Source organism: Pelodiscus sinensis, chromosome 1 (genome assembly GCF_052426305.1).
Source record: "Pelodiscus sinensis isolate ZL-2025 chromosome 1, ASM5242630v1, whole genome shotgun sequence".
Taxonomy (NCBI): Eukaryota; Metazoa; Chordata; order Testudines; family Trionychidae; genus Pelodiscus; species Pelodiscus sinensis.
In genome coordinates this window covers 155,942,136-155,960,641 of record NC_143052.1, presented here as the reverse complement: position 1 = coordinate 155,960,641, position 18,506 = coordinate 155,942,136, and the positions used below count along the sequence as shown (strand labels likewise).

General features: G+C 50.6%; 1 protein-coding gene across 1 annotated transcript in view; it reads right to left on the bottom strand.

The window, feature by feature from the left end:
• Nucleotides 1-7,350: 7,350 nt before the first annotated feature.
• ADGRG7 (adhesion G protein-coupled receptor G7) overlaps nt 7,351-18,506 on the bottom strand; it is a 49,139-nt gene continuing 37,983 nt past the window's right edge. The window contains exons 12-16 of the mRNA XM_006130737.5: nt 15,302-15,633; nt 13,133-13,214; nt 11,862-12,023; nt 10,170-10,326; nt 7,351-8,674 (exon numbers count right to left, since the gene is read on the bottom strand). Of these exons, the coding sequence (XP_006130799.4) occupies nt 8,462-8,674; nt 10,170-10,326; nt 11,862-12,023; nt 13,133-13,214; nt 15,302-15,633 (946 nt within the window). The 3' untranslated portion in view covers nt 7,351-8,461. The remainder of the gene's footprint in view (nt 8,675-10,169; nt 10,327-11,861; nt 12,024-13,132; nt 13,215-15,301; nt 15,634-18,506) is intronic.

The window sequence follows — 18,506 nt, the reverse complement described above, 5'->3', positions numbered from 1 at the left end:
GGTCGAACCCCGTCAGCCGGGTTCGGGTCACTTGGACCAGAACCCTTAGGGCCCTGGGCTGGGGCCCGTGAGAGTGGGCGGGCCCGGGCCCCCCTTCCCCTCCTGCGTTGTTGCGGGGGGGAAACCGAAGACGAAAGCACGGAAAAGACTAGCCGAGGGAGCTCGAGACTCAAGGACCATAGCGAGCCCTCTGGGCAAACGCCGCGGGGCGGCGTGGGGGCGTCACAGATGGTGGAGAACATGGGCATAGTGGGGATCCTACCCCGGATGTAAGGGGCAATTATAAAAAAAAAACAAAAACAAAAAAAAAAAAACACACACCTACTCACGAACCCAGCCCCCCCCCAGGAAGGGAAAGGGGGTGTGAGAAGGTTTAGGGAGCACTAACAGGGGGGTGTTTTGTGGTGTTTTTCGGAAAAAGGGGAGTGAGAACTGCACCGGGACACGCCATGGATCCGGCGCAATTCATGAAGTGGGTCAAGGAGACCCAAAGGCAAAGCCAACAGCAGCAGTCAGCCTTAATCCAGCAGCTCACCACCCAGCAACAAGAGCAGCAAAAACAACTGATCCGGGAGGTAGCCGAGCAAATGAAGGCGCAACAGGAAGAGTGGATGAGACGATATCCACCGGCAATGGTGACCCCCCTGAGTCCAACGTGCCCCGAAGAGGAGGGGCCAGCCGGAGAGGGGGAGGTGGTACGCCTGCCCATACGGCTAACTAAGATGGGGCCGGCTGACGATCCTGAGGCATACCTCGCCACCTTTGAGAGGGTGGCGACGGTAGCCCGGTGGCCAGAATCCCACTGGGCTACAATACTGGCCCCATACCTAACGGGCCCGGCTCAGTTAGCATATAGGGGTTTAAGTGACCGCGAGGCCCTACATTACTACCGATTGAAGGAGGCCATACTCGACCAAATGGGGATCACGCCTGAGACGCACCGACAGAAGTTCCGGGGTGAACCCTACAGCGCCGAGGTTCGCCCCCGGGCCATGGCCCAGAAGCTAAGAGAGGCCGCATGGCGCTGGCTGGAGCCCGAGCAACACACGGGGCCCCAGGTGGCAGAACAAGTCGTCCTGGAACAATTCGTCAACATCCTCCCCGCCGGCGGACAGCGATGGGTCCGCAGACACCATCCCTCCACCCTCCAGGAAGCCGTGGAGTTGATGACAGACTATGAGGCCGCCGAACGGGCCGACGGGCGCGACCGCGGGCGGAAAGCCACCCCCTCACCGCGTCTCGACATCGGACGAGGAGTCCAAAGGAGAAGGAGCCCAGAGAGGGACGGGCCGCGGAGATGGGCCGCCGCAGTGAGGCCAGCGCGGGGCGAGGAGGGGCCACGGGAGGCACCGCAACCCCGGCCTGAACCCCCCCGGCGTCAGAGGCCGGGCACCCCACCTCCGGCCCGCGGGACCTGCTTCCGCTGTGGCCAAGAGGGGCACTTCATCCGGGACTGCCCCTATATGGACTGCTCCTACGCCCAGGCCTTGGCGGGGGCCGAACCTGAGGCCAGCGACGGGCAAGGTAGGATATTAAGGACCGTAGGGATAGGGGGTAAGACGGTGGTAGCCCTTGTGGACTCTGGCTGCAGCCAGACGATTATAAGAGCCGATCTACTCCCGGAGGGAGGACCACGGGGCCCGCCGGTCTGGGTGCAGTGCGTACACGGCGATTCCCACCAATACGCTACTGCGTGGGCCCAGATATCGGATGGGGACCGCCAAGAGTGGTGCTACGTGGTGGTCGCCCCTAGGCTAGTGTACCCCGCGCTCCTAGGACGGGATTGGCGGGGCTTCCGCCGGGCCCTGAACGCATGGCGGGAACGAGGGCCTCCCCAGAGAGAGGAGGGTATGATTGGGGACCCCCGCCCCGGCCCACGAGAGGGCGAGGCAGAAGGACCGCGAATACTGGAGCTAGTGGATGGTGACTTTATACAGGAACAGCGGGAAGATCCGTCACTCCGACATGCATGGAGTGCCGCCCGGGATCCGCAGGACGAGGACGCTCCCCAGGCCGACAGGCCGACCAGCCCCTACTTTGAGGTACGACACGATCGGTTGTACCGGGTGGACGGAGGGCAGGGGGGCGATTCAGGGGTCGAGCAGTTGCTGGTGCCAAAAAGGTACCGACAACGCCTCATGGAGCTAGCCCACGCTAACCCCTGGGCCGGGCACCTGGGGGCAGAAAAGACTGTGCAGCGTATCATTCGGCGGTTCTATTGGCCGGGCATCTTCCGCGAAGTACAGGACTTTTGTGGCTCCTGCCCCGAGTGCCAAAAGGTTAGGCCGAAGGGGGTACCCAAAGCCCCCCTGGTGCCGTTGCCCGTGGTGGGAGTGCCCTTCGCGAGGGTCGCCATGGATATAGTCGGCCCGTTGGATAAATCCAAAACCGGGCACCAGTATATTTTGGTGCTATTAGACTATGCAACACGATATCCGGAGGCCATCCCGCTTAGAAACGTGCACGCCAGCACCCTTGCTGCGGAACTCGTGAAGATTTTTGCCCGAGTGGGGCTGCCGGAGCAGATTCTAACCGACCAAGGGACTAACTTCACCTCGAGACTGATGAACGAGTTGTGTAAGTTGTTGCGGATCGAGCGGCTGAAAACGGCCATCTACCACCCCCAAACAGACGGGTTAGTAGAACGTTTTAATAGAACGCTAAAGGAGATGCTAAGGAAGTTTGTAGGGCAGGAGCCCCGGGATTGGGACGCGTTGTTGCCAGCGCTTCTGTTCGCGATACGGGAGGTGCCCCAATCCTCTACAGGATTTTCCCCGTTTGAACTATTGTTCGGCCGACACCCGCGGGGGATACTAGACATTATTCGTGAGAATTGGGAGGAACAGGGGACCCGAGTGCAGGGGTCGGTACAGTATGTCCTGAACCTCCGGGAAAAGCTGCACAGGCTAGGGGAGTTCGCGAAAGAGAACCTGGAGCAAGCCCAAGCCAAGCAAGCCCGGTACTATAACCAGGGAGCTCAGTTGCGGGTGTTCGACCCGGGCCAACGGGTCCTGGTGCTGTTGCCGACCCCCGGCTCGAAGTTGTTGGCCAAGTGGCAAGGGCCCTTCGAGATCCTGAGGCGTGTAGGGGACGTCGATTATGAGGTTAAAGTGTCAGGGAGGAAGAATGACACACGCATTTACCATATTAATCTCTTGAAAGCCTGGAAGCAACGGGAGGCCTTCTGGATCAACCCAGTGCCCCCCGACCCGGAGTTAGGACCCGGGGACCTCGACGGGGCAACCCCGCCCCAGGCCTTCCCCACAGGAACCGACCTAACCGAGGCCCAGAGGAATGACCTGGAGGAGCTGCTACGGACCTTCGGGGATGTCCTGACGGCCGAGCCGGGGCAAACCACCCTCATCCACCACCACATAGAGACGGAACCCCGGAAGACGGTGTGTGAACGAGTACGGCCCGTGCCCCGGCGGATGTGGGAGACGGTGCGAGGGGAGGTGCAGAAGATGCTCCAGTGGGGAGTCGTGGAGGAATCCTTCAGCGAATGGCGCAGCCCTATAGTGCTCGTCCCGAAGCCCGACGGATCACTACGATTCTGCATCGACTTCCGTAAAGTCAATGCGCAGTCGCGCTTCGATGCCTACCCCATGCCACGGGTCGATGAACTGCTAGACCGGCTCGGAGGCGCCCGGTACCTGTCCACTTTGGATTTGACCCGAGGATACTGGCAGATTCCCCTGACGCCGACCTCCCGAGAGAAGACGGCCTTCTCGACCCCATTTGGGCTTTACCATTTTACACGAATGCCCTTCGGGCTACATGGCGCCGCCGCGACGTTTCAGCGCCTTATGGACCGGGTACTGAGAGAACAGGGAAGATGGGCGGCCGCCTACATCGACGACATCGTCGTGTACAGCCAGACATGGGGCGAACACCTCCAACACGTAGGGGCCGTGCTACAGGCTCTGCGGGAAGCCGGGCTGACGGCGAACCCACGAAAGTGCCGCTTCGGGGAAAAGGAGGTAGTCTATCTGGGGTATGTAGTGGGAAGGGGTCAAATACGTCCCGTGGTAGAAAAAGTTGAAGCCTTGAAGAGCTACCCCCCACCCAAAACAAAGAAACAGGTGCGCCAGTTTCTCGGGTTAGCCGGATACTATCGGCGTTTTATCCCAAACTTCGCGACGATAGCAGCGCCGCTAACGGACTTAACTCGGGCCGCGATGCCCCAGAAGGTGGGCTGGTCGACCGAGTGCGAGGTAGCCTTTCAGAGGTTAAAGGAAAGTTTAAGTCGCGACCCCGTATTGGCCCAACCTGACTTTAACCTCCCCTTTACGGTCCTAACAGACGCCTCCGAGACGGGGATCGGGGCGGTCCTCTCGCAGGGTGAAGGAGAGGAAGAACACCCGGTGGTGTACATCAGTCGCAAGCTCTTCCCACGGGAGCGTCGCTACTCGACCATTGAGAAGGAGGCCCTTGCGGTAAAGTGGGCCTTAGACATGTTAAGATACTATCTTTTAGGGGGACGGTTCAAGGTGGTCACGGACCACGCCCCACTCCGGTGGATACAAACTATGAAGGACGCGAACCCGCGCCTGATGCGGTGGTACCTGGCCCTCCAGCCATACGCCTTTGACGTGGCCCACCGACCTGGCGCGCAGCATCAAAATGCGGACTTCTTTTCGAGAAGGTACGAGGCAGACTCGGAAGAAGAGGGAGGGCAGTTAAAGGGGGAGGTGTGTGACGGGGCAGCCCCGCCCTCGGCGGAGAGCCCCGCACCGGCCGCCCTGTACAGCGGGAGGCGGAGCGCCCCCCGCCGCTGCCCGCGGTGTTCGGCGGCGGCGAGGAACGCGTTGGCCTCCGACGCCCCGGAGGACGTCATCCGGGCGCGCCGGAGCCTAGGCCCCGTTGCCCTGGCAACGGACAGACGCCCCGGCGCGGAGGGCGGGGGCGGCGCAGGACGCCGGGGCCGCGCCCCCGGCGCCAACTTTAAAATGGGACCGCGGCCCCAAGGGGAGGGGGGGCCGCCGACCGCGGGCGGAGGACAGCGCCGTGGAGAGCGGCGCAGAGCAGCGCAGCGCGGCTCCGCACCCCGCCGCACAGCCCCACACCGGACAGGGGAGCAACGCCGAGACAGCGGACTACCCCCAGGCTCGCGGGTACCCCTGACGGCGGCGAACTGGTGAGCTCGGGAGCACGAGGGGAAGGAAGCAGCCCAGGGCAGAGTCAGGGATGACTGGTGGGCTGGCGAGTTAAGGGGTCGAACCCCGTCAGCCGGGTTCGGGTCACTTGGACCAGAACCCTTAGGGCCCTGGGCTGGGGCCCGTGAGAGTGGGCGGGCCCGGGCCCCCCTTCCCCTCCTGCGTTGTTGCGGGGGGGAAACCGAAGACGAAAGCACGGAAAAGACTAGCCGAGGGAGCTCGAGACTCAAGGACCATAGCGAGCCCTCTGGGCAAACGCCGCGGGGCGGCGTGGGGGCGTCACAGAACTAATAAATAACTTTTCTTTATCTGACCTCTCCACACCACTCATGATTTTATATGCCTCTATCATATCCCCCCTCAGTCTCCTCTTTTCTAAACTGAAAAGTCCCAGTCGCTTTAACCTCTCCTCGTATGGGACCCGTTCCAAACCCCTAATCATTTTAGTTGCCCTTTTCTGAACCCTTTCTAAGGCCAAAATATCTTTTTTGAGGTGAGGAGACCATATCTGTACACAGTATTCAAGATGTGGGCGTACCATAGTTTTATACAAGGGCAGTAAGATATTCTGGGTCTTATTTTCTATCCCTTTCTTAATAATTCCTAGCATCCTATTTGCCTTTTTGACCGCCACTGCACACTCCTCCCTCACATCCTTCCACTTACCCCTCCCTAATCCCCCTTCCTGCTGTACAATAAAAGACACGTGTTCATTACAACAAAGCCTCTTTATTGAACAAAACTGGGGTGGGGTGGGATGGGGGAATGTAACTGAGGTGAGACTAGGGAAAAAAGGTGGGAGAGGGGAGGAGGGAGGGTGAGAGAGGGGAGGGGTAAACCTGGGAGGAGGGAGCTGGCAGGGGGAGGCAAGGGAAGGAAGTGGGAGGAGAAGCTCAGGGGTCAGGGTTGCGGGTCTCACCAGCCCAACTGTCTCTCAGCACTGTGGGTGTGGGGGCCTCAGCATCCCTGGGGGTGTGGGAAGGATGGAGAGGAAGAAAAGGGAGGGGGAGAAGAAGTGGAAGGAGGAGCGGTAGCTGGGGAGGCAGCAGGGGCCGGATCAGCAGAAGGCAGCAAGCTTTGCCCCAGGATCGATGACCACCTGGGGGGCACGGACCATCCTGCCCCCCAGGATGTGGTCCATGGCATCAAAATAGGGGCAGGGGCCTGAGTCTGCCCCTGGTTGGGAGCTGCCCCCTATGGCCCTGGCATACGCCTGCCGCAGCTCCTTTATTTTCATGCGAACCTGCTCCTCGGTTCACATGTGGCTTTGGTGGCCAGGCTGGCAGCCATCTGCCTGTAGACAGTTGCGTTCCTTCATTTAGTGCGGAGATCATGGATGTTGGAGGCATCCCCCCAAACCTGAATTAGGTCCCTGATCTCTGCTCTGGGGATGGGATTTAGCTATTTCGATTTTGGCATTATTCCTCGTGGAATGAGGTTTACCAAATTCGAAATAAGCCCTCCGCTATTTTGAATTTATTTCGAAATACAGGCAGTCCCCGACTTACACGGTTCCGACTTATGTCGGATCCGCACTTACGAACGGGGCTTTTCTCGCCCCGGAGTTCACGGGCGGCGGGTCGCCACCCATGCCCTTCAGAGTGAGAAAAGCTTCTCCCGGTCTCCCTGGTCTGCTGGGGGGGTCCAGCAAAGCCGCTGGACCCCCCCCCAGCAGACCAGGGACACCCGAGCAAAGCCGCCGCCTGGGCAGCTTTGCTCGTTTGCCCGGGAGCAAAGCCGCCCAGGCAGCGGGACTCCCGCCGCCTGGGCGGCTTTGCTCCTATCCCCCTGCTCCTGGGCTGTCCCGCTGCGGGCGTGCTCCGCGGCTTTGCTCCCCGTCTCCCTGGTCAGCAGACCAGGGAGACGGAGCAAAGCCGTGGAGGACGCGGGCGGTCCCGCCACCCGCATCTCCCTGGTCTGCTGGGGGGGGGGGAGGTGCAGCTAGTGCCCCTCCCAGCAGACCAGGCTTTTCTTGCCTACGCCTGAGGCAGAGCAGCTGGGGTGCTGCTGGGTTGCTCCAGTAGCGCCACTCCTCGGCGCTACTGGAGCAACCCAGCAGCACCCCAGCTGCTCTGCCCCAGGCGTCCCCAAGTCAGCCGCTGCTGAAACTGACCAGGGGCTGACTACAGGAAGCCTGAGGCAGAGTTGCTCTGCCCCGGGCTTCCTGGAATAGATCAGTTTCAGCAGCAGCTGACTTGGGGACGCCTGGGTTTCTTAAGTTGAATCCGTATGTAAGTCAGAACTGGCATCCAGATTCAGCCGCTGTTGAAACTGATCAGTTTCAGCAGCGGCTGATGCCAGTTCCGACTTACATACAGATTCAACTTAAGAACAAACCTACAGTCCCTATCTTGTACGTAACCCGGGGACTGCCTGTAGTAGTTTGGCTGTGTAGACACTGGTAAAGTTATTTCGAAATAACAGCTGTTATTTTGAAATAACTTTGCTGTGTAGACATATCCTAAGACAGGCATGTCCAAAGTCCGGCCCGCGGGCCAATTGCGGCCCGTGTTCCGGTTTAATACGGCCCCACAGGTAATTTGGCAATATCTATCTTTTAAGGCCCCCAACGAATCCATATGTATTGAGATGAATACATTGTAAAATCTCAGTTAATGTCAGTTGGTCTAAATCAGGTATAAATATATTTGGACACAACATGTATACTTGGTGTTATGTTCCTGTTCATATTTTTTGAACTTAAAAGTTGACAGACAACCTTTATTACCAATAATATGTAATGTACTTTACAATGTTCCTGACATATTTCAGCTTCCTGGATTTTTTTTTCATCTGGCCTTCAGATATGAAAGGCAGAGTGATTTAACACCTGTTTAGATTTGTCATCCATGTGACGAAATGAAAAGTATGCCATTTGCAATAAACTTTGCATAAAATAGTTAATTTGCATTTAATTTTAATGGTTCAAAGAATGTCAGGCAAAATGGTCGGCCCTCACGCATGTTCACTTCATCAAATCTGGCCCTCTTTGAAAAAAGTTTGGACACCCCTGTCCTAAGAGATGCAATTTAGAGAACAGACAGACATGACTATTTTGTGCAGTATTATAATGATCTTCAATTTCTCTTGTAAGAACTTTCTTAGTTGTGTACAACTACAGTGCCATACATAGGCTCTGCACTGCTGTTATCCTGCCTTACATTTTTCTGGTTTTCCTATTGTCTTCTGCTATGTGCCCAGTGTTTGTTGCAGGAGAGGTAGTCACATCACCCAAAAAACCAATGGTCTCTATCTAGAACAAATACAGAAAGCTGAAATTTTACATTTTAATTCTTGGAAGGTGTCTAATTGTTAGAAAAGGAGGTTTCCTCTGAAAAGGTCTCAGATGGTTTGAAGGTCTCATTTTTGTATTTTTTATGACGGAACTTTAAAAGATAATAAGTCTTTGAATGCAGGTAAATTGGTATCTCTGGTGGTGAGACAAAGGACAACATCTCAGTAACCTTCTTCTTGAAGATTGGTGATCTGAAAGTGTATAGAATACAAATCTGAAGTCCCTGTGAGTTAAATGAAAGCTCAGAGTTAATCATGGTAAAATTGACCAACATCTTTTTTATGTGACTTAAATAAAATAAAATAAAAATAATTAATAATAATACTTGATAAATAATAATTAATAAATAATAATACCTAGGGCTCGACAAATAATACAATCTATTCGCCCAGGGCGAGTAGATTGTAACCCAGAAGATCCGGGTTCGGGCGATCTGCGCATGCCAATATCTTACATAGCACTTTTTATCAGTAGATCTTAAAGCACTTCACAATCTTGAATATATTTATCCTCTCAACATCCCTGTCAGGTAGAGAAGTGCTATAGGTCAGGAACAGAGGCACAAAGAGACTAAGGGTTTGTCTACACTGCAGAATTTTTCCAGAAAAACGGCTGTTTTCCTGGAAAAAAAATATACTTACATCCACACTGCAATTGCATTCTTTTGACAAAAAGCTGAAAGAACGCAGGGGTTTTTCCAACAGCGGTAAACCTCTTTCTACGAGGAAGAAGCCTTTTTCCAAAAGAGCTCTTTTGGAAAAAGACATGTGTGGACAGGGAAAAGGTGGGGGGTTTTTTACGAAAGAAGAGGCATCCAGGAAGACGCACAGGTGCCCTGGTGGCCACTTCGTCCATAGTTATCACAACTTAAATGTGAGATGGCGTCCAATCAATGTGGACGCTATCTTTCAAAAAAGCAGATTGTTTTTTCAATGTGTTTTTGCTGTGCGCATGCTCTCTTTCTAAAGAAGTTTTTCCTGAAGATCTCTTCTGGAAAAGCTTCTTCCAAAAGAAGCTTGCAGTCTAGACGTAGCCTAAGTGACTTGCCTTTAGCCACATAAGAAATATGTGGCAGAGCAGGGAACTGAACCCGGGTGTTCCAATTCCTAGTCTACTCACCTAATCATTATAATTATAAACCATAACAATAATATCTTGAAATACAGTGTGGTATTACAAGAATGCTGCATGTATTGGCTACTATGTATAAGAATGGCAATAGTGCCCTCTACTGGATGAAATATGCCCAAGTAAGTAGCATGACAATACAAGTTTTGAAGCTCAGGAGGCAGCTAAGTTAATCTGTACAGGATAAACTTAGAAAACAAAGAACAACAAATGGTCTGGTAGCACTTTATAGACAAATTGTATATCTACAGCCTTTCGAGTTTGCACATATCCACCTTATATGTGTGGGTATTCACATCAGTGGATACCAAGGTGGATATCCGTGGCTCATTTTTGTGGCTACAGATCTGCAGTGGCCCATACAAATTTTGTATCTGTGCAGAACTCTACCTATTAGCTAGTAATACCAGAGGAGTTTAATGAATAATAAATGTCAACTCACAGCTATTTTTAAACCAAGATTCTGAATTTCTGTGTGAAGCAACATGTTTTTCCAATAATCTACTAAAATACTCGATCATAGAGGGAAAAGGTTAGATACATTTTTTCAGTGTCTCATTCATCAGTATTGAAACAGCTACATACTGTACCTGAGTGGCATTGAAAATACAGAACAAAATGCTGAAGACATAATTTGCTTCTTTGTTATTTATTAGCACTAGATAGCCCAGGACCCAGGTGATTCCAAGCACTACAGCTACAGATAAAGTCCCAAGTATCTTGGTTCTGAATGATTTCTTTTTATTGCTAGAGGAGAAAAGTAAAAAGTAACATTCCAAGTGTTATAAAATGTAGGGATAAAACATCTCATTGTCTTGGTTTATTAAACCATTTTATGTAGTGCCCGGCATTTAAGGATTATTCAGTGATAATCTAGGCTATGTCCTGTGTCTGACAGAGCAGCCCTGCTAGAGGAAGGGGGTAGGAGCGGTAGGGGCAACCCTATGTTTCTATGTCTTTATGATTCTATACGTGGTCAAGGCCATCAACGTCATCCTGCTGTGGAGGGTCATCACTCTGGGCAACATGAACCCCACCATCACTGCCTATGCTGCCATAGGCTTCCCCAACAGAGGGGAGGGGAGCATTGATGACACCCACATCTCCATCCTGGCCTGCGACCACTGTGCCTCAGATGACATAAATAGAAAGGGGTACCTTTTACATGGTGCTGCAGGCCCTTGTGGATCACAAGGGACACTTCAGTGATGTCAGTGTCAGCTGGATGGGGAAGGTGCATCTTCCAGAACTCCTGCATGTTTTGAAAGATGCACGCTGGCACTTTTTTCCCCCAACTTAGCCAGGGGGTAGGAGTGGTGTCCCTGCCCAAGGTTTGTGGAAGGCTGGAGAGGGATGGCATGAGACAAATGTCTTGGTCACTGTCTTCGGTCCATCCCCTCCAGGGTCCCTAGGGTTGGCCGCTGTCGGCAGACAGGCTACTGGGCTAAATGGACCTTTGGTCTGACCTAGGACGGCCATTGTAAGCTCAGGGCTCAGGGTCGGGGGTCTCACTGGACCCCCTTGATTTTCATGCACACCTGCTCCTGGGTGGCCAGGCTGGCAGCTCTCCTGCCCTAGACGGCCACTTTCCTGTGCCTAGTGCGGAGATCGTCGACGAGGTCCACGATGTCCGCACAAGCCCAGGCGGGTGTCCGCCTCTTGCAGTCCCGGGCAAGCTCCCGGGAGCCGCCAGCCTGGTCCCGGGATGATGGGGGAGGGCTGGGGGGCATCGGGTGGGTGGCTCGATACGTGCCAGGTGCAGGGTCTGCTGGCTGGGTGCTGGCAGGCTTGCACCTGGCACGGGCACCGTAGCCAGCCCGTGCCCCTTTAAGGGGTCCGGGGCCGGGAGGGGGGCAATAGAGTTTCCCTGGTGTTGGCCAGAGTGGCCACCAGGGAAACCTGGGGAGGGCTAGCCTCCCACTAGTTCGAATTAAGGGTCTACACACCCCTTAATTCGAACTAGTAAGTTCGAACTAGGCTTAATCCTCGTAAAATGAGGTTTTCCTAGTTCGAACTAAGCGCTCCGTTAGTTCGAATTAAGTTCGAACTAACGGAGCACTAGTGTAGCGCCTATGGAAGTTAGTTCGAACTAACGTCCGTTAGTTCAAACTAACTTTGTAGTGTAGACATACCCTGGGATAGTGAGGGCTATTGCACTTTGTGATATTCTAGTGTCTTTGAAAAAATATATATATTTAAATGCAACAGGCTTCTATCAAACATTTGAGTCCATGTCATCTGAATATTCTAAATGCTGTGAATTCTCTTCCATCCTCTCTTACCTCGTCAAATTTGTGTTCTCCTTCCACATAACTAAGACTGTGATCTTGACAAAGACGATAATGTTAAACAGAAGGATGATTGCCACTATCAAAAGGAATGCCCATATCATGGGCTTTTCTTTGCTCACATTCCCATTTTCATCCAGGGCTGCAAGCCAGCAACTTAAACATAAAGAGAAATCATGAACAGATTTGGCAGACATATTATAAATGCAACACCATAACATAATACACCATCTTTCATCCTGGAGGATCTCAGAGGACTTTATAGACATCACTCACACACTAGTGAAATGCAATCATAGCTATGCATTCAGCATTAATAAAGCTATTTTTTTAAAAAAATTCTCCCCAGGAAAAGTGAAGAATATGTTATCAAACTGAAAGTGCTCAGGAGAATTTGGGGGGAGAAATTTATCTAAAATTTATTTATCTAAACTGACCTGGACATAGGTGTTTATTATTATTATTGTCTATGTTAGACTAGAGCCTATGGACCACCAGTCAAGGATCAGTGAGCCCCATTGGAGTATAAAAGACAGCATCTGTTCCAAAAAGTTTACAACCTATGTTCATGACAAGATGAAAGGAGCAGCAGCTGAAACAGAGAAGTGGGGCCAAGGAAGGGAGGATGAGATTACAGTGTAACTATAGTGTTCTTGTTTAACAAACAGGAAATTAATACTCCCTAAGTCTTGAGAAAAGTACCGTAGGATATTTTATGATCCAAGTGGAAAGGGTTTTGGTTTTACATCTAATTTGAAAGAATCCACCTCTGATTACATATGAACTGTCCACTAGAACCAAATGCAGACTGTGCCCAACCCACTATATTTTATAAGAAAGCCTCTTATGGTGTGGCTGTAGTCACATGAAAAGCAGATCCAAATAACATAGGGTTATTGTGGACAATAGTGAGCGAGGCCAAAATTTTAAAAGTTACAAGCCTAAATTTAAGCCCTTAAATGCCTATTTAGGATCCTAAATAAGTGGTCTGAATTTCAAAGAGGCTGAGAGCTTCAGTTGCCACTGAAGTCAATGAGGAGTTGCGCATGAGCATTAGTGGCAAATGTTGGCCAAATCAGCATTTGTTAACAAAGGACCCAAACCTGAAGCTAAATCTAATAAAAGTTTTGCTTAGATAAGGACTAAAAGGTTCAGGACTGGATTTGTTAGTTACAATTACTACCATGGCAAATCCAGGGTAGCATGAATACCACTGTGCATTAAAGATACAGTAAAACAAGGGTTGTAACCATTCATCTACTTACAACTCTTCTCGTCGGTAGTTTAAGTGCTTGCCGTCTCTGTAAGTAGCTCCAAATGTTATAGCAACCACTACAGCAGGAAATCCTAATTGAGTGTGTGCGTGAGAGAGAGAGAGAGAGAGAGATCAATTTTATAATGTTTAATTTCCAAAGTCTGGATCATCCCCTATTGCACAAATACCTCAATAAGGGGGAAACTTACCTGCTAAAACCCTCAAGGCCTATTTTCTATTTGTCCTGCATTCAGTTTAGTGGGGATAGTGGCCTTGAAGAAAAGGCAGGATTTGGGGTGGTGTAGGGCAGTTATCTATATGGAGCACAGGACCAAACCTTACTGACTTTACTTGTGGTACATCAGTTCCTAAACATGCCTTCTAGAGACTCCCCATACCCTGATAACAAAGCCAATTCCTCTGCTGTGCTGCAGTTGGCTCTCTTATCGCAATTGTGCAATCCTAGCCCCTTTTCACAATTTAGAACTATTTAGTAGAGGCCATGAGACAACTGTATCTAGGGTTGCCAGGTGACTGGTATTCTACCAGACAGTCTGGTTTTTGTGCCCTCTGTACAGTAAAAAAATCCAGAAAATACTGGACATGTATAATGTCTGGTATTTCCTGGATTTCTGGCTGGGCGCCGGATGGAAGCCTGGCGGGGGCAGGGCAGTGGCTGGGAGGTGGGGCGCGATCGGCGCTGGGAGCCCTGGCTGCGTCTGACACCTTGGGGAGGAGGAGAAGCCCTGTCCCTGCTCCTGAGCGCGTGGAGGAGCCGCAGCCAGACTCACTCACGCTTCTCCGGACCGTGCACGGGACTGACAGCCCCTCGGGATCTGCACGTGCCCGGATCAATCCCACCCCACCCCCACTTCCCCCAACCCTTCCTGACCAGCTCTGCTGCTCCCAACCCCATCCAGGGCACCCCTGCTTCCTGCCAGCCAGTTCTCCTCCTCCCGATCTCCCCTGGCCAGCCACACTGCTCCCTCCCCCTCCCCCATCTCCTCAGGCCAACCACTCTGCCCCCAACTCTCGGCCCCGCCCATCTCCCGCGGCCAGCCGTGCTGCCCCCGCTACTCCCTCGTGGCCGGTCCTCCCCCCCATCAAGTGTGTCCGGTATTTTTTCTAAACCTACCTGGTAACCCTAACAGTATCTCACATCAAGTGCATGCTTAGTGTGGCAAAGAGACCTAAGATATACATGCCTGTTTTATTAGAATACTGTACTGAATGAGGTTGAGCTCCCAGAGATTTCTATCTTATACAGTGGGTACGCCTGGCCTCCCTCAGTTCTCCCAGTAGTTCCCTTAATCTTGCAGCAGTGCTGCTTGTTGCTAAGCACTGAAAGATGTGCTAAATATTTATTACAAAATAATACAGTAAAACCTGTGCTATTCAGCATCCTTGGGGATTAGGGCGTTCTGGTTATCTAAAAATTCCGGTTATCTGAGGGTCCCATCAACCTAGGAAAAACCAATGGACAATAATAGTAAAACTCAAGTTTTTAATATTGGTAGTTTTGTTGTGTGAGGCAGTTGGTCTCACATTTCTATTTTGAGTTAAAGATGATTAGTACTTCTTAAATAAAAAATTGTTAAGCCACTCATGGTAAACCACACCAGGCCTGTGCACCTGAAGATGTGTCAGTATTGTGGCTGGGGGCAATGCCGGTTAACAAAGTTTTCTGGTTAACAGAGTGCCGGATAACAAAGGTTTCACTGTACTTGATAAATAATATAAGCCAATTTTTGGTTGAGGGAATGCATGGCTCCCAGTAAAGTCAATGGAAATCTTACAAGGGCAGAATTTGACTCCAAAGATGCAACCATTTATCAGAAACAATTTTGTTTTAAGTGATAAAACGTTCCTGAAGCCTTTAACTATTGTCAAAATTCTTGCTGCCTGCAGCAGAGGGGAGCTGCTGTGATAATGAATGTATATCCTATAATTCTACTGGTCTCCATGTTATTGCAGTGACAGCAGACTAAGCTGGTAGCCTCCAGGTGAATCAGTAAAAGGGCATCAGAAGTAACTGCAGGCTAGCTATTAAACCACACAGCTGAACCAAGGAAACTGACTGCATTTCATTTTGTCTATCAGATTAACACATTTCAAACTTACACTGAATGCATTATTTACAGTTTGAAGAGCCCTCTGCATATGGAACTCTAATTCTTACCCCATCCAATTATTGACATGATTAAGGTGAAGTGTCCAGGAAGGGGCTTCAGGGTTTTAAGCAGCAGCAAGTACAATTGTGCAGAATTGAGTGCTGTCCACATAAATGTTGCCAACAAAAAGTAGTGCAGTAAGACAGCTACAGCCGTACACAAGGCATTTTCAGGAGGATCTTCCAGCTCCACATGAAGTAAGGTGTTTTCAGGGGGAGTGCCATTGTTCTTTTTCACGACATTTGGGTTTTCAATTCCAGAGATGAAGATGATGTTGAAAATCAGCATAGCTGTGCAGAGATTCACCAACATCCAAGTAACTGAGAATTTTCGTGTTTTCCTATTTGTTGGTAAGCACCATACATGTTTGAAAAAAAAGCAGCAAAGCAAGAGAAGAAATTATGATACATCTTTTAACATGTTAGAAGTCAGCTGGGGGAGTGTAGGCTTTTTTAATACAAACGTTGGATTGACTGGGATTTACAAAGCCAAAACCAAAAAACGCCAGCAATAAACTTTTGGTGTACAGTACTAAGGTCGCACCTCTCTAAATCGGGACACTATCATCCAGCAGCATCTGTGGTCCTGCCGGGACCAGACAGTCCCGGTGTAAAGCTGGCGGATAGGAACCCTGAGGGCGGCAGAGGAGCCTGGCGGGATCAGGAGGTCTGCACATGGCAGTAGGGTTGCTCAGGGGAGCGGCAGAGAGGGGAGCCAACAACAGGGGATGGAGTCAGCCAGGACGCTGGCAGCCAGGCCAGGGGCTAGGGGACTGGTGGCAGGGGACCAGAAATGACTTCCCTGGTTTGGCAAAATCCCTCATCTGGGACACATTAGGTTCTGAGGATGCTGGACCAGAGAGCTCTAACTTGTACATGACTTTTATTTTCATATCTCTCTCTCAAATTAATCAGTTGTCCTTGACTTCAATTAGAATTGAGGGCACTCAACACCTTGCAGGACTGTGCCCTTAGTATACCATTTGGGACATATTCCCTCATTTTTCTGCTGGTTTTTTCAAGCTGGCTAGCCTAAGTGTAAAATGGAGAAAACAGTGTAACAGAATTCTTTCTCAAGATTCAAGCTAGGTGTACAAAGCAGCATTATTTCAGAATAACACCAGTTATTCCAAAATAACATAGTGCATGTCTACACAGCAAGCTCATTATTTTGAAATAAATTCAAAATAATGGGCTTCTTACTCCATCTCCTATAAACCTCATTGTATGAGAAGTAAGGGAAGTCGGGGGAAGGGTGCTCTATTTCAAAATAACTGCTGTGTAGAAAGCGCCAAAAGTCGAAATAAGCTATTTTGACTTAAGCTACACAATTAGCATAGTGCCAGTTGCATAGCTTATTTTGAGTTTAGCCCTGCTATTAGAGACACAAGGAGTTGGGCACATCAACATATTTTTAAAAATGCCTGTGAAAAACTCTCTCCTTCATGGCATTGGTATAACTCTGTTGGCTTTAGTAGAATGACACCTGAGCTCAGTGGTGCAAGTAAAATCCATTTCTTACCACTGTGGGGGTGGATGGGTGAGAGGGATCAGCTAATGAGAGGCACATGACCCTTCACGTGTCTCCTTCCAACGTCATCCCCACATCTGGGTCCCCATGCTTTCCCGATCTCCTCCCCATAATCCATCCCACTTTACGAGGGGGGAGTGGGGAGAGACATGCTTATTCTGTCCTCCTGCTGCACTGGAGACTTCAGGAAAGGTGCACAACTGGGCACTGCTAGACAACCTCACTCCAGCAGATCCTCTGGGACCACCCAGTGCCCTTCCACACAGCCGTGCCAGAAAGGAGCTGATGATGTTCTGCCCCTTTCCCTCACACCTACTTGGGGTATGTCTACACTACATGGCTCTGTCGACAAAGCCATATAGATGAGCTTTGTAGACATAGCAAAATGAAGCGGCGATTTAAATAATCGCCACTTCATTTACATTAAAATGGCTGCCATGCTGTGCCGATCAGCTGTTTGTCGGCTCAGTGCAGCAGCCATTTTGATGTAAATGAAGTGGCGATTATTTAAATTGCCGTTTCGTTTTGCTATGTCTACAAAGCTCATCTACATGGCTTTGTTGATGGAGCCATGTAGTGTAGCCATACCCTTGGAGAGGAACCGCAGCAACCCCAGGAACCGCAGCATGGAAAGGAGCTGAACCCTCTGCCCTGTCCTTCTGCAGAGCTGCATCTCCATCAGTGTACAGCCGGGCAGGACTGGGCGTTCTGTTCCTTTCCCTGCTGGGAGGAGCAGCAGGGAAAGGAGCAGACTGCAGGCAGCTCATCTGGCAGCTGTACCATCCCTCAACTTTGCCTCCCTCCGCCCCGTCCCCCGCCCTGTCCCCCTGTACACAGAGATGCAACTGCATGGAAGGACAGGGGGTGAGTGGTATACAGCTGTGCCAAAGAGGAGGCTTGGGGCAACCAGCTCTTCCCATGTCACGCCAATATGCTGTGCCAGCTAAAAATAACGTGCTGGTACAGCATAACAGAGTGTACTGGCCTACTTGCACTCCTGCCTGAGTTACAGTAGCGTAAGCAAGATCAAAACAACTCCCAGAAACAGCCTTTATCATTAACCTGAGATAGCTGCCATGATGCAATCTGGCATTTGGCTATTGCCTGAAAAAAGATCAGGTGATATTAATTAATACATTGTTTCTCTTTATAGAAGCTGCTGCACATTCTGGGCAAAATAAATCATTTTAGCACGTATCAAAACACACTGGGACAAAGCCTGAGGTATTTACTTAGTCCCTTAATCAGGCAAAAAGTTCTAGGGAAGTCAACAGGAGTTTTGCATTGAGTAGAGGCTTCAGAATTTGGCCCATAGAGTGTTGAGACTAAAGGTTTTAAAATATTATCTCCTGAGTGCAGTGAACACCTTAAAACCAGCAGTTTCTAGCATTTTCTCTTTTTAATCCCATAGAACTAACTTTTCTAATATACATTTATATCCTGCATCAGTCTCTGTATCTCTCTTTTTCTCTATCATATTCAAAAGTAGGATACTCGCGATATCTATCATATTATTGCCAATGAAGTGTCATTTGTTACTTCTGATTGTCTTAAAAAAACAAAATACAATTAGCCAGAACTATACATAAACCAAATGGACTCAGACTGAAATAGGGATATGATCCTTCAATGGGATTCCGCAGTGTCACTACAGCATACCTCTGTAGATCCCTTTGAAGGATC